Source organism: Oncorhynchus mykiss, chromosome 20, assembly GCF_013265735.2.
Source record: "Oncorhynchus mykiss isolate Arlee chromosome 20, USDA_OmykA_1.1, whole genome shotgun sequence".
NCBI classification, from domain to species: domain Eukaryota; kingdom Metazoa; phylum Chordata; class Actinopteri; order Salmoniformes; family Salmonidae; genus Oncorhynchus; species Oncorhynchus mykiss.
The window spans coordinates 16,799,699-16,813,091 of record NC_048584.1 but is presented as its reverse complement, the minus strand read 5'-3'; the positions used below and the strand labels follow the sequence as shown (position 1 = coordinate 16,813,091).

Genomic DNA, 13,393 nt, shown 5'->3' with positions numbered 1-13,393 from the left:
GTAGTGTTGTCGCATGTTGAATACGTCATTTTTAAGCTCACAAGTGTGGCTGACGGGAGTGGGAAAACCACACGTTTAGCCCCGAATTGAATGAATTGAGGACAATCGTACTTTTACCCGGTTTGTGGTTAAAGAAGATGAATTCTCTCCTCAAGGTGGACAATGAACTCAAAACTAAGGTAAAACGTGATTTATCAACGCCACATGTCACGAGACATCATGGGGGAAAGTTGCTAGCTAGCTAATGTAATGCTAACGTGACTTAGCTTGCAATTATATGAATCAGAATGAGGCCAAGTGTTTAAGGTAATTTGCTTTATCTTCTGCGCCCGTCATAACGGACAAGGTAAACTGTCTAACAGGGTGCACCTCCCTGAACAAAAGGGTTGCTGTGCCGCATATTTCGGTGCGAGCTAACGGTGTCGAGGTACCGTTAACTCAATTCGGCACAATTTTTTTTAGGCCTAGTCAGTAGAGTAAGCATGTTGAAATGACGTTGATGAACTGATGACTGGTATCATATTGCATACAGTAGTCTAGTCTACTCACTTGTTGTATTTAAACAGACTTGCTGATTTATTGAATTGTTTGCCTGTGATATGACAGTTGTTTGGTTATTTGTTCAGGTCGATGCTTTCAGAGAACGAATTACTGGGGAGGTGAGTTTCCTTTCAGTGGTTTATTCATTGAGGGACAAAAGCAAATATTTTAGCCTGCTACCTGTATCTAGATATGGATGTAATTTTCCAACTCAACTCTTTGTTTCACAGGCGGAGGAGTTAGTTGCAAGTTTTTTCCCTAATAAGTTATTGGAACTCGACCATTTCCTCAAGGTAAACATATTTATGTCATCAAAATGAAATGATTAGTCAAATGTCCTCTTGACTTCCCTTTAAAGTGTGTGTATGTGTTGTTGGTCATCCTTTGCAGGATCCTGGCTTAAACATCTGTGAACTGAAGGAAATACACTCAGAAATCAACTTGACTGTGCCAGACCCCATTATACTCTCGAACCTCCACGATGGACTTGAAGCGGTGAGACTTGGAATGGAATTTAACACCCTGTAATTTCCAAATGCCATCTGTGATTGCATGTGTTCATTGTAAACAACTTGATATCCTCTTCAAAGCAAAATGCCAAAAAGAGGAAGATGGAAGATGGCTCTGGGGAGGACAAGGGTGAGTAATTCACACACATTTTTACCTCTTGAGTTTTCTGGTGTTTAGTTTTTTTTTACCACGGGCCTAGTATGGGTGCCTGGCTTTGTCTGAAAGTGGGGGGTGGAAAGCTTTGGTATAATGGCTGCTCCTGAGTGGCCCATCAGTCTAAAACACTATCTCTGTGCTAGAGGTGGCACTACAGACCCTGGTTCAATCCTGGGCTGTGTCACAACCGGCTGTGATCGGGGGTCCTATAGGGCGGCGCACAATTGGCCCAGTGTTGTCCGGGTTAGGGGAGTGTTTGGCCGGGGGAGGGCCGTCATTGTAAAATAAGAATTTGTTCTCAACTGACTTGTCTAGTCAATTAAAATACTTATCAAGTAATGCAAACAGACCCTGCGCAAGGATAAAGTGACTAAGGGGGCAATTGAAATCGGTGGGGGGGGGGTTCTTGGAATTTATATTGAATTCTGCTTATATCACGCTATACCACAAACATAAAGTTCAAATGCAGAGACTCAGACTATTGAGTGCTTTTGGTTGGCAGGAAATATGTAGTCCTCACATTTTATTGGTCACATACATGTTTAGCAGATGTTATTGCGGGTTTAGCGAAATGCTTGTGTTTCAAGTTCCAACAGTGCAGTAATATCTAACAAGGAGTATCGAACAATTTCACAACAATACACACACACACATCTAAAGGAATGGAATTAAGAATAGATAACTATTTGGACAAGCAATGTCGGAGCGGCATAGACAAATACAGTAGAATAGAATACAGTATACATGAGTTGAGTAATGCAAATTATGTCAACATTATTAACATGACTAGTGTTCCATTATTAAAGTGGCCAGGGATTTCAAGTCTATGTATATAGGGCAGCAGCCTCTAATGTGCTAGTGATGGCTATTTAACAGTATGATGGCCTTGAGATTGAAAAAACAGCTTCTATCTCTCTGTCCCAGCTTTGATGCACCTGTACTGACCTCGCTTTCTGGATGATAGCGGGGTGAACAGGCAGTGGCTCGGCTGGTTGTTGTCCTTGATGATATTTTTGGCCTTCCTGTGACATCGGGTGCTGTAGGTGTCCTGGAGGGCAGGTAGTTTGCCCCTGGTGATGCGTTGAGTAGACTGCACCACCCCCTGAAGAGCCCTGCGGTTGTGTGCGGTGCAGTTGCTGTACCAGGTGGTGATATAGCCCAACAGGATGCATCTGTAGAAGCTGTTGCGCCGCCTTCACCACACTGTCTGTGGGTGGACCATTTCAGTTTGCCAGTGATGTGTACGCCGAGGAACTTGAAGCTTTCCACCTTCTCCACTCTGATCCTGTCGATGTGGACAGGTGGGTGCTGCCTCTGCTGTATCCTGACGTCCACGATCAGCTTCTGTGTTTTGTTGACGTTGAGTGAGAGGTTGTTTTCCAGGCACCACACTCCCAGGGCCTTCACCTCCTCCCTGTAGGCTCATCATTGTTGGTAATCAGGCATACTGTTGTGTCGTCTGCAAACTTGATGATTGAGTTGGAGGTGTGTGTAGCCACGCAGTCGTGGGCACAGGAGGTGGCTGAGCACGTACCATTGTGGGGCCCCTGTGTTGAGGATCAGCGAAGTGGAGGTGTTTCCTACCTTCCCCATCTGGGGGCGGACGGTCAGGAAGTCCAGGACTCAGTTGCACAGGGCGGGGTTCAGACCCAGGGTCCCAAACTTAATGATGAGAATGGAGGGTACTATGTGGTTGAACGCTGAGCTGTAGTCAATGAACAGCGTTCTTGCATAGGTATTCTTCTTGTTCAGGTGGGATAGGGCAGTGTGATGGCGACTGCATCGTCTGTGGATCTATTGGGGAAGTAAGCAAATTTGAAGTGGGTCTCGGGTGTCAGCTAAGGTAGAGGTGATATGATCCTTGACTAGTCTCAAAGCACTTCATAATGACAGAAGTGAGTGCTATGGGGTGATAGGCTGTTTAACTGAACAAAATGACTATGTGAATGCAACCATACAACCATGTCTTAACAAAATAATGCGAACTAAATGCCGAAAGTAGTACCCTAGTTATTCATGCAAACTAAGATACTAAATAGCAGTTTGTCTTAGATTACCGACACAACTGCGAATATGAACGAACACAATGCCGGCATACATTAAAAACAGTTTCAATACTTGCAGTTCCATTTAAACGCATTAAAAGCAATAGGCTACCAATATAACCATAGCAATAATATGTAGGCTATCCATTTCTATGATGAAACATACCAATATGTAGCTATACCCAGGAGAGTAATTTGGTTTCTTGCATCGGAATGATATTGATTTCTGCTTATATCACACCAAAACACAAACCTAAAACTTAAAATGCAGAGACCATTGAGTGTTTTTGACCAAAAAGTGACAGGTTGGCGTGAAATCTGTTTCGCTCTATCGGCACCATGGACAGCACCCTACACACTTAGCAAGGCTGTTTTGGCAATGGAAATATAGGCTAGCTAAAGAAGTCATTTTGCCATTGCATAGCCTAGGTGTTTGCTGAAAATGAAGCCATTGGCTATACTACCAAGATTTTGATGTAAAACCAACCAATTAAACTGAACAACATTATAAACGCATCATGCAACAATTAACGATTTTACTGAGTTACAGTTCATATAAGGAAATCAGTCAATTGAAGTAAATTTATTAATCTCTAATCTATGGATTTCACAACTGGACAGGGGCACCATGGTTAGCCCCCCCCCCCCCCCAGGCAGAAATACTCCTCAGTTTCATTAGCTGTCAGGATGGCTGGTCTCAGACAATCCCCCAGGTGAAGAAGCCGGATGTGGAGGTCCTGGGCTGGTGTAGTTACACGGGGTCATGCTCCTTCAACTTTAGACATCTGTGGCATTGTGTTGTGACAAAACGGTACATTTAAGAGTGGTCTTTTATTGTCCCCTGCACAAGATGCACTTGTGTAATGATCATGCTGTTTAATCATTCTTGATACACCATACCTGTCAGGTGGATGGGTTATCTTGGCAAATGAGAAATTCTCACCAACAGATGTAAAGACATTTGTGCACAACATTTGAGAGAAATAAGCTTTTTGTGCATTTGAAACATTTCAGGGATTTTTTTATTTTTACTTCAGCTAATGAAACATGGGACCAACATTTTACATGTATGCTCAACTAAAATATAAAACGCAACGTTTGTTTCTTACCTTTCCAGAAGAGTTGCAGTCTTCTTGATGCTCTGTTGAACTTCCTGAGTAATTGATTATTTCATTCTTCCCAAAATCATCTTGTAAGATCCCCCTCAAGTGCCAGTTGGATTAGTTGAGCTTTCGTTGGATGTAGCATGCTTCATCTGTGCTGACTTAACACATTTGTCAGTGGAAAATAAGTTATTGCCAGCTGCCTATCATTTAACAAGTGTTGACACCTCAGTTCCCATTGCACACCAAACTTGTTTTTCTTTCTGCAGTGCATTTCAAATGCTCCCTGTTTGATGCGTGCCTAGTGAATCCTTTGGTTCTATCAATAGCATGCTTCCAGTTAGATTACCCGCCTTGGACGAAAGCCATGGACCCAATACAGAACTTTGTGTCGCTTTGGTTCCCCTGTCAATCTGCAGAAACTCAGTATTCCAGCCACTATTTTCCTATGAACCGGTTGCTATTAAATGGACGTTTTTCAACAGAAACCCTGCGGCTAGGTTAAGATTCTAACCTGGTCCGCCTCTGTTCCAAGATTTGTCAGGAACAGTCGGAACTGTGGAGCCATTATCCCGGCGGCAGTTGTTGAAGGGTGCGTCTGCTCTTCACACGGAACTAGTTGAAGCTCGGCAGCAGCATCTTCTGCAGGGCTTGCCGGGGGTCTCAGTGGTTTGACTTCTGGTATCCATTATGGCTGGTTAGAGCTAAATAAGCTAATAACACTAATGACTTTTTACAGCTAGCATGGAAGCTAACTGAACTCTAGTGGTGGAGCGGGAAGCAGCTTAAACTGTAAACTTGACCCTGTCCTTAAATCGTGCAGTTCTCTACTAAGGTGTAACCTTTTGTAGGCTGATGGAAGGCTACTCAGTCCTACTGCGCTCCAGCGAAATCGGGACATGCCTGTGCTCGTCATGGTTCTAACAGGCAAAGTGAAACCCTACAATCAATTTGTTTGTGGTGAATGGAGCTCAAATGATATGTGACAATACCATTGGACCAACGGCATCGGAAATGAAACAACAAAACAGATGTAAGAGCACAACAAAATGGATAAAGTATAGTATTATTGCAGGTGCCTTTTCATTGTAAGCATCAGTGGTACAACTAGTGCTTTCTAACTGCACTGAACCAACAGTGTGCGTGGGAGCGACGCAAAACTTTAGAGTGGTCAAAACCATTCATCTTGAGGCGATGGGGGGTGGGTGCAAAATGCAATCTGTTTTATTATATCATATATACAATGGCCATATCTATTTTAATACCTAGCTTTAATTATTATGAATAATTATTGAAAATGATAGATTACCCAATGTATCATGATATTGTTCTAGTAAAGTGGGGATGCAAAAACATGTTTGCACCCCTATTTTGAAAGTGGGGTTGCAGCTGCTCCGTTTGCTCCTATGGTCAAGTCCAGTTGTAAAACCTCTCTTGTTCATCTTCTCTTCCCCTTCTACAGTGGCTGGCACCAAGGTTTTTGTCATGCCCGGTGGGATGATGAAGAGCAATGCCAAACTGGTGGACCTGATCGAGAAGGTCAAGCCAGAGATCAGGACACTGATAGAGAAATGTAACACGGTACGTAGCTTTATCCCACACAGTTTCTTCCTTAATCTATTTGGACGGGTGCTCATATCACTCATTACTTATCAACCATGATCTAATATTCAGTCTTTCTTGTTCTTCAGGTCAAAATGTGGGTTCAGTTGCTTATCCCAAGAATAGAAGATGGCAACAACTTTGGAGTTTCAATTCAGGTGCCATGTTTACTTTAAATGTATTAAAAGGGCAAATGTTATTGCAGTCTGTACCTACGGTCTCATTTAAGTGTATTGAACCACATTGAACCATTACTCAATTACTGATTGGGCATCTGCAGGAGGAGACAGTTGCTGAACTCCGAACAGTGGAGGGAGAGGCAGCATCTTACCTCGACCAGATATCCAGGTACTAACTAAAGTCAACCCAGTCTTTACTTTGTTTACGCTGAGCACTCTTACTGCAGTAGACTATGTAATCATCTTATTTCCCATCTGCCCATAGATACTACATCACAAGAGCAAAGCTGGTGTCCAAAATAGCAAAATACCCACATGTGGTAAGTGTGATTTGCTAACTGCAGGTCTGGTTGGCAAGCTTCTTCCTATCTAGTGTGTGCATTTACTGAGGGCAAAACGATGGTATGGACATTTGGATATCGTTCCAACCCTAATATGCATATTTTACCTGCATCTACATTACTATTTACTATTGTCGCTCTGTCGCTAAATAGGAGGACTACCGGCGCACAGTGACGGAGATTGATGAGAAAGAATACATCAGCCTCAAGATCATAGTTTCAGAGCTGAGAAATCAATACGTGAGTCAAATGTCCTGTTATACACAGGAATAGTTTTCCTCACCATCCATTTCTACCCGCAAGTTAACATGTTACGTTCTAATCCTGAACTCTGCTCTGCTACAGGTAACGTTACACGACATGATCTTGAAGAACATTGACAAGATAAAGAAGCCTAGGAGCAGTAATGCCGAGGCGTTGTACTAAGACTGACCCAACCACCCTTCCCCTGCCATGTTGTCAAGTTTTACAGTACCCCCAAGCCTGGGTTTGGGTCGTCTGACCGTCTAGAGCTAGACCATCACACCCAGATCAGTACAATCCAGAAACCATAGCCCCAGTAGAGACAACCACACGCGTATTTTCGTTTTTGATTTGTAAAATATCGTCATTGTTTTAAAACCCTTTCAAGAATACGTTATGAGATTGCTCGACGAACAGAGAGAGGTCTAGAAAAAGTGCTATGTATTTTTAAAAATGTAATTAAAAAACATTTTGTCCATGCATCTCCCACTGTCTTTTGTTGAACTTATTTACACCCAGCTCTGTTTTGGATTGGTCCAAGATAGCGTTGACCATTTTGATATCTGTCTACTGCTTTACTGAATGTGTTCTATGGCTGCGATAGGAGACCCATGTAAGGTCACTGAAGAAGTGCTTTTAGAAGCTGTGTGTTCAATTACCCTGGTGGTATTGGCTGACTGCCTCTATGCTGGATATTATGGACTCAAAGCAGAACAATTATTTCAGAATGTAAGATTGTTTTGATTTTTTTTTTTGTTGTATTTCTTAATGTATTTAAAGACATGTTCCGGAACTTTGGCGACTACGAAGCGGGCGTTTTCCCCACATGGGCCAGCCACCTAGCAATATGAGTTCAAGCCAATGAGCTTTAGCTCCTCGCCATTTGAGTGACGGCTAGCAAGAGGCGCAAACACAGCAGAGTAAGTGAGAGCAATGACGTGGTGGATATGTGATGTAGAATGCAATTTTCTGGGACTAATTTCGGTTCATGAGTGTTCCGTTCAGAACTACTGGTTAAGTATACAGAAGTATATCTTTAAACAGGGAAATCCCATTGAGACCAACGCCTCTTTATTATTTTTACAAGGGTATCCCGCACACAATCATACAAATTTACAATTCCAACACAATAAAAAAATACTATTTACAAGCAATTGAAGATAAGTAACTTACAAAACATGATCATAAAACAACAAACCTGTTCCTAAGTGAAAGTCAGACATTGGAAGGGCCCTTGTTAGATGAACTACAATGCTTTTAACTCCAGAAAGGTGTTTAACTAATTTTACTGAATAGAATATTGTAAGAAGGCATTTGGAATAGTTTCATTTTTAAACAGTATGTTTCATCATGCTTGATGTTCTTCAGGGGTGAAAAGGATCATGCAATATTAGACATCGTTACACTCACTTCTGCTCACATATACCATTGACGTAAACCATGTTTTAGCAATGCACCTGTCACCCAGTAGATGGCGCTAAATAGTACATGTAAGGCTGGTGTTAAATGAACATCCCCAGCAGTGCAAAAGTCAATCATGATTTACATTTATAATAACACACATCTGATTCGACCGAACTGCATCTTGATCACTTACGTAACGGACTTTATGTTTTGATTATTTTATTGGGAAAAGGTCCCTTTACCGTACATCACATCAAAGAACAAATGTGCCTGGCATTAGTTCACATGGGTTTTACAGACAATGTTTTCTTCAGGTATTCAGAGGAAATTAAATCCACCTTTCAAACAATGTATATTAATGAGGCCATCTGCGCTCTTTTAAGGTCCTTACTACTGAATAGTGTCTGTTCCAGGTGCATAGGAGTCAAAATAAGAATACTGGAAAAGATCGAGACTGCACACTGTCGGAAAAAGGAATACATTCAAAACGGAAGCTTAAATACAAAATATAAATGTTTATAAAAAAAAAACTGGTGCAAAAATCGAAGTTGAAAACAAAGTTTCAGCCTCATGCCATCATCATTGTAAATTCGCACACACACCTGGCTTCTATTTCAAGAATAATATGTCACATGATCAGGTGTCCTTAATGTTTTGAATACTCAGTGTTTATGTTTTACATACTTTTTATTTATTTTTGCATGTCAAAATGTCAATGTTTTCGCGCCACATTGGTGGCAGTTGTGAAAAAAGTAAATAATTGGAAGTGTTGCAAAGTTAATTGAAGTTAATGCCACTGTTGATTTATATAATTATTTCGTTGGAACCCATAGCGGCCATCAACGGCCTTTCTTTAAATTGCTATTGCGGCCGCGAACGGCCACGTTTTTCTAAAATGATCAGTGTCGCAAAATGTACTTTCTAACAAACTGTTGTCGTATTCGCGTGGCTGTTGTCATCAACCAGAAAGGTATGCTGTCATTTTACTTTTTAAAATTAATAAAAATCACTTAGTCAGGTCCATAAGTATTTGGACAGGGACACAGTTTGCATCATTTTGGCTCTGTACGCCACCACAATGGAAACAATCCAGATGTGCTTTACTTTTAGACTTTCATCTTTACTTTAAGGGTTTTGTGAAAATAAAATTATTGTATGAACCGTATAGGAATTACAACAATTTTTATACATAGCTCCCCAATTTTAGGGGCTAAAAGTAAATTGGACAAATGGATTAAATAGATGTTTTCCTATTCAATGTACGTACACACAATACCCCATAATGACAAAGCAGAGACAGGTTTTTAGACATTTTTGCAAATGTATAAAAATAAATAAACTGATATGTAAATGTTATAAGTAAGACCCTTTACTGAAGCACCTTTGGCAGTGATTACAGCCTCGAGTCTTAGGTAAGACAGTATAAGCTTGGCACACCTGCATTTGGGGAGTTTCTCCCATTCTCCACAGATCCTCTCAAGCTCTATCAGGTTAGCTGCGCAGCTATTTTTAGGTCTCTTAAGAGTTGTTAGATCGGGTTCAAGTCCGGGCTCTGGCTAGGCCACTCAAAGACATTCAGAGACTTGTTCCCAAAGACACTCCTACGTTGTCTTCTCTGCGGGCTTAGGGCCGTTGTGAACCTTCGCCCCCAGTCTGAGGTCCTGAGTGCTCTGGAGCAGGTTTTCATCAAGGACCTCTCTGTACTTTGCTACGTTCATCTTTCCCTCCACCCTGACTAATCTCCCAGTCCCTGACGCTGAAAAACACCCCCACAGCATGGTGCTGCCACCATATTTCACCATAGGGATGGTGCCAGGTTTCCTCCAGATGTGACACTTGGCATTCAGGCCAAGAGTTCAATCTTGGTTTCATCAGACCAAAGAATCTTGTTTCTCATGGTCTGAGAGTCCTTTAGGTGCCTTTTGGCAAACTCCAAACGGGCTGTCATGTGCCTTTTACTGAGGAGTGGCTTTCCGTCTGGCCACTACCATAAAGGCCTGATTGGTGGAGTGCTGCAGAGATAGTTGTCCTTCTGGAATGTTCTCCCATCTCCATAGAGGAACTCTGGAGCTCTGTCAGAGTGACCATCAGGTTCTTGGTCACATATCTGATCAAGGCCCTTCTCCCCCGATTTCTCAGTTTGGCCGGGCTCTAGGAAAAGTCTTGGTGGTTCCAAACATCTTCCATTTAATAATGATGGAGGCCACTGTGTTCTTGGAACTTCAATGCTCCAGAAGTATTTTGGTACCCTTCCCCAGATCTGTGCCTCGACACAATCCTGTCTCGGAGCTCTACGGACAATTCCACAAAAGTATGTGGACACCCTTCAAATTAGTGGATTTGGCTATTTCATGCCACACCCGTTGGGGACAGGTGTATAAAATTGAGCACACAAAACCGAGCACACAGGCAAACATTTGCAGTAGAATGACCTTACTGAAGAGCTCAGTGACTTTCAACGTGCCACCTTTGCAACAAGTCAGTTCATCAAATTTCTGCCCTGCTAGAGCTGCCCCGGTCAACTGTAAGTACTGGTATTGTTAAGTGGAAACGTCTAGGAGCAACAACGGCTTAGCCGCGAAGTGGTAGGCCACACAAGCTTCCAGAACGGGACCTCTGAGTGCTGAAGAGCATAGCAAGTAAAAATCATATTTAACACTTACTACCAAGGTCCAAACTGCCTTTAGATGCAACGTACAAGAACTGTTCGTCGAAAGCTTCATTAAATTGTTTTCCATGGCTGAGCAGTCGCACGCAAGACTAAGATCACCATGTGCAATGCCTATAATCGTCTGGAGTGGTGTAAAACTCGCAGCCATTGGACTGGAGCAGTAGAAACACGTTCTCTGGAGTGATGAATCACACTTCACCATCTGGATGTCTGACAGATGAATCTGGGCTTGGCGGATGCCAGCAGAACGCTACCTGGCCCAATGCACTGTGCCAACTGTAAAGTTTGGCGGAGGAGGAATAATGGTCTGGGTCAGTTTTTCATGGTTCGGGCTAGGCACCTTAGGTCCAGTGAAGGTAAATCTTAATGCTACAGCATACAATGACATTCTAGATGATGTGACAACAGTTATTGGAAGGCCCTTACCTGTTTCAGCATGCCAATGCCACTTGCACAAAGTGAGAAATGGTTTGTCAAGATCGGTGTGGAAGAACTTGTCTGGCCTGCACAGAGCCCTGACCTAAACCCCATTGAATACCTTTGGGATGAATTGGAATGCTGACTGCAAGCCACACCTAATCACCCAACATCGGTGCTCTAATGCTTTTGTGGCTGAATGGAAGCAAGTTCCCGCAGCAATGTTCCAACATCTAGTTGAAAGCCTTCCCATAAGAGTGGAGGCTGTTATAGAGGGGGGACCAACTCTGTATTAATGCCCATGAATTTACACCACATTACTTTTGATAATGAAGTGTATTTTGGTTTATGATACGGATTCAGACACGTTTTCCTTGCACTTTTTAAACAGCGTTGTTGAAGTTTGATGATGTGAAGTTCTGGGAATAGCTCCCAGATTAGAAAATCCTGTCATAATCACTTGGTTGCTCACAGGCGAGCTCATCAGCAGTGGAGCAGGATTGCTCTCTGTCTCTTGGAAATAGTTGCAGTGTTTAGCTGTATATCGTCAGCTAACTCATTGGTTATGTTGTCTTGTTTCTACTTATGTCATTCATATGGTAATGGATGCTTGCTATAGCTAGCTAGCTCTGCCAAACAGGAAAAGTGTGTGTCGGTATATTTGGGCTGCGTTTGCGAAGCGTAGACCTCAAATGTCACGTTCACAAGCTAGGCTCACAGAAAATCAGCTAACTAGCCACCGGAATGGAGATTAGAGTAATTTATCTGTTGTGTTTAGGTCATAGTTTGTAATGTTTGCTAGGGAAAGATATTCATAGGCTATACATTGCTTTGTTTTCTATTATTTGACAGTTTAGCTGTAGTGTTAGGGTAGATGCCTGTGCAGTGGAGCTCATATGATATTGAGTTGTAGTGATATTTATTTACATAACCAGCGACAAGCTGCTTGTTTTGTCCTGTTTCTACCGATGGAAACTGCCCCAGCTTCGTGACTAATTAGCTAACATTGGCAGACTGTAACGTAAACTCACCCCATTCCGTACAAATGTGCGCAACCGCAACATTCAAACGAGGCTGCAAAGAAAACTAATGGGACTGTAGCGACCAGTGTTACCAATACATTTTCAGGGTATGTTGCTGGAGGCAGGTTGATTTGTTGCTAAATTACGTTGTGATGTCATTGCGTGATAGCGTAAAACTGCGTCATTACGTAGAATACACAACAACGTTACTCAAATTGACTGGCCATCTCAGCGAAAAATATGATTTGACATTTGTTCAGGTACAGACGCCCACTCTTTTCTGTTCTTCTGGCTGTATAATTTTTATTGAAACATGTTGATTGTGTTATATAAATAATCAAATATCAAGCATTACTAGCAGGCCAACGCTCTGGTTAAACCGGATGTCCTCAGATAACTCTGGGCCCAGTGTCCTCAGTCAAGTTTAGAGCCTACATGCAATAACATGATTATCCGAAGGACACGTAGCTGCCATCACTCAAATACACTCCCCTGTAAACTACAAAGAACATCCTGCAACACTAACGAGCTTAGAGTGCCAAACTATTTCACTGACATTGACCCTTGCATGCACTCCTGCAAAGACAGGAAACACCTGAGCCTAAAGCAGACACTGCCAGTCCCCCTATCTCACGCTTCCTTGACACACAAACATTTCATGAGCACTGCACACTCACACTACACCCCCCTCTACTGGTCGGGTGCCAAGAGCAGAGGACTCTGCTGTGCACCAATGGGGCTCCTGCTCTGGCTAGAGCAGGCCCGCCTCCAACTCTTCAGGACCAGTCAGAAGACCAACACGACGAGACTACACCTACATTATTCTGTGTATACATTCTGCTGTAAACTCTGGCTAAGCAGCCTTTTCAGCTAACTCCTTCTGAGCTATATGAATAGGTCCGTGCACGCTTAACTGCAAGGACAAGATATCTTTGACTTTAAGAAACTGCCTTTTTGCTATACTTGATTCCACTCTGTCCAGCGTCTTGATTTGGTCTCTTTCTCTCGTAGTTAAACATCAACAATTGATGTTGTAAGTTTTGTTCAAGATCAAACATTCGCGACCAACTGTATTCATTGGGTTTGGCTTGTCAAACCCCTACTACTGCAGCTGCAGTCAACCAACAATGATTTGCAATTTGTTGCTGCTGCACTTTTGC

General features: G+C 42.5%; 1 protein-coding gene across 1 annotated transcript; it reads left to right on the top strand.

Annotated features, from left to right (window-relative positions):
- Positions 1–8: 8 nt before the first annotated feature.
- psme3 (proteasome activator subunit 3) lies at positions 9–7,204 on the top strand. Its single transcript, XM_021575945.2, has 11 exons — positions 9–179; positions 627–659; positions 771–833; positions 931–1,035; positions 1,131–1,179; positions 5,817–5,935; positions 6,046–6,114; positions 6,237–6,304; positions 6,401–6,455; positions 6,630–6,716; positions 6,822–7,204. Exons 1-11 carry the CDS (start codon positions 138–140, stop codon positions 6,900–6,902), a joined length of 771 nt encoding a protein of 256 aa, XP_021431620.1. The 5' UTR covers positions 9–137; the 3' UTR covers positions 6,903–7,204.
- The last annotated feature ends 6,189 nt before the right edge of the window (positions 7,205–13,393 follow it).

Excerpts from the sequence above, each read along its gene's own strand:
- psme3 (XM_021575945.2), top strand. The coding sequence starts at position 138 with ATGAATTCTCTCCTCAAGGTGGACAATGAACTCAAAACTAAG. Across the intron at positions 6,115-6,236 it reads ACTTTGGAGTTTCAATTCAG|GAGGAGACAGTTGCTGAACT; the intron begins GTGCCATGTTTA and ends GGGCATCTGCAG. Across the intron at positions 6,717-6,821 it reads CAGAGCTGAGAAATCAATAC|GTAACGTTACACGACATGAT; the intron begins GTGAGTCAAATG and ends GCTCTGCTACAG.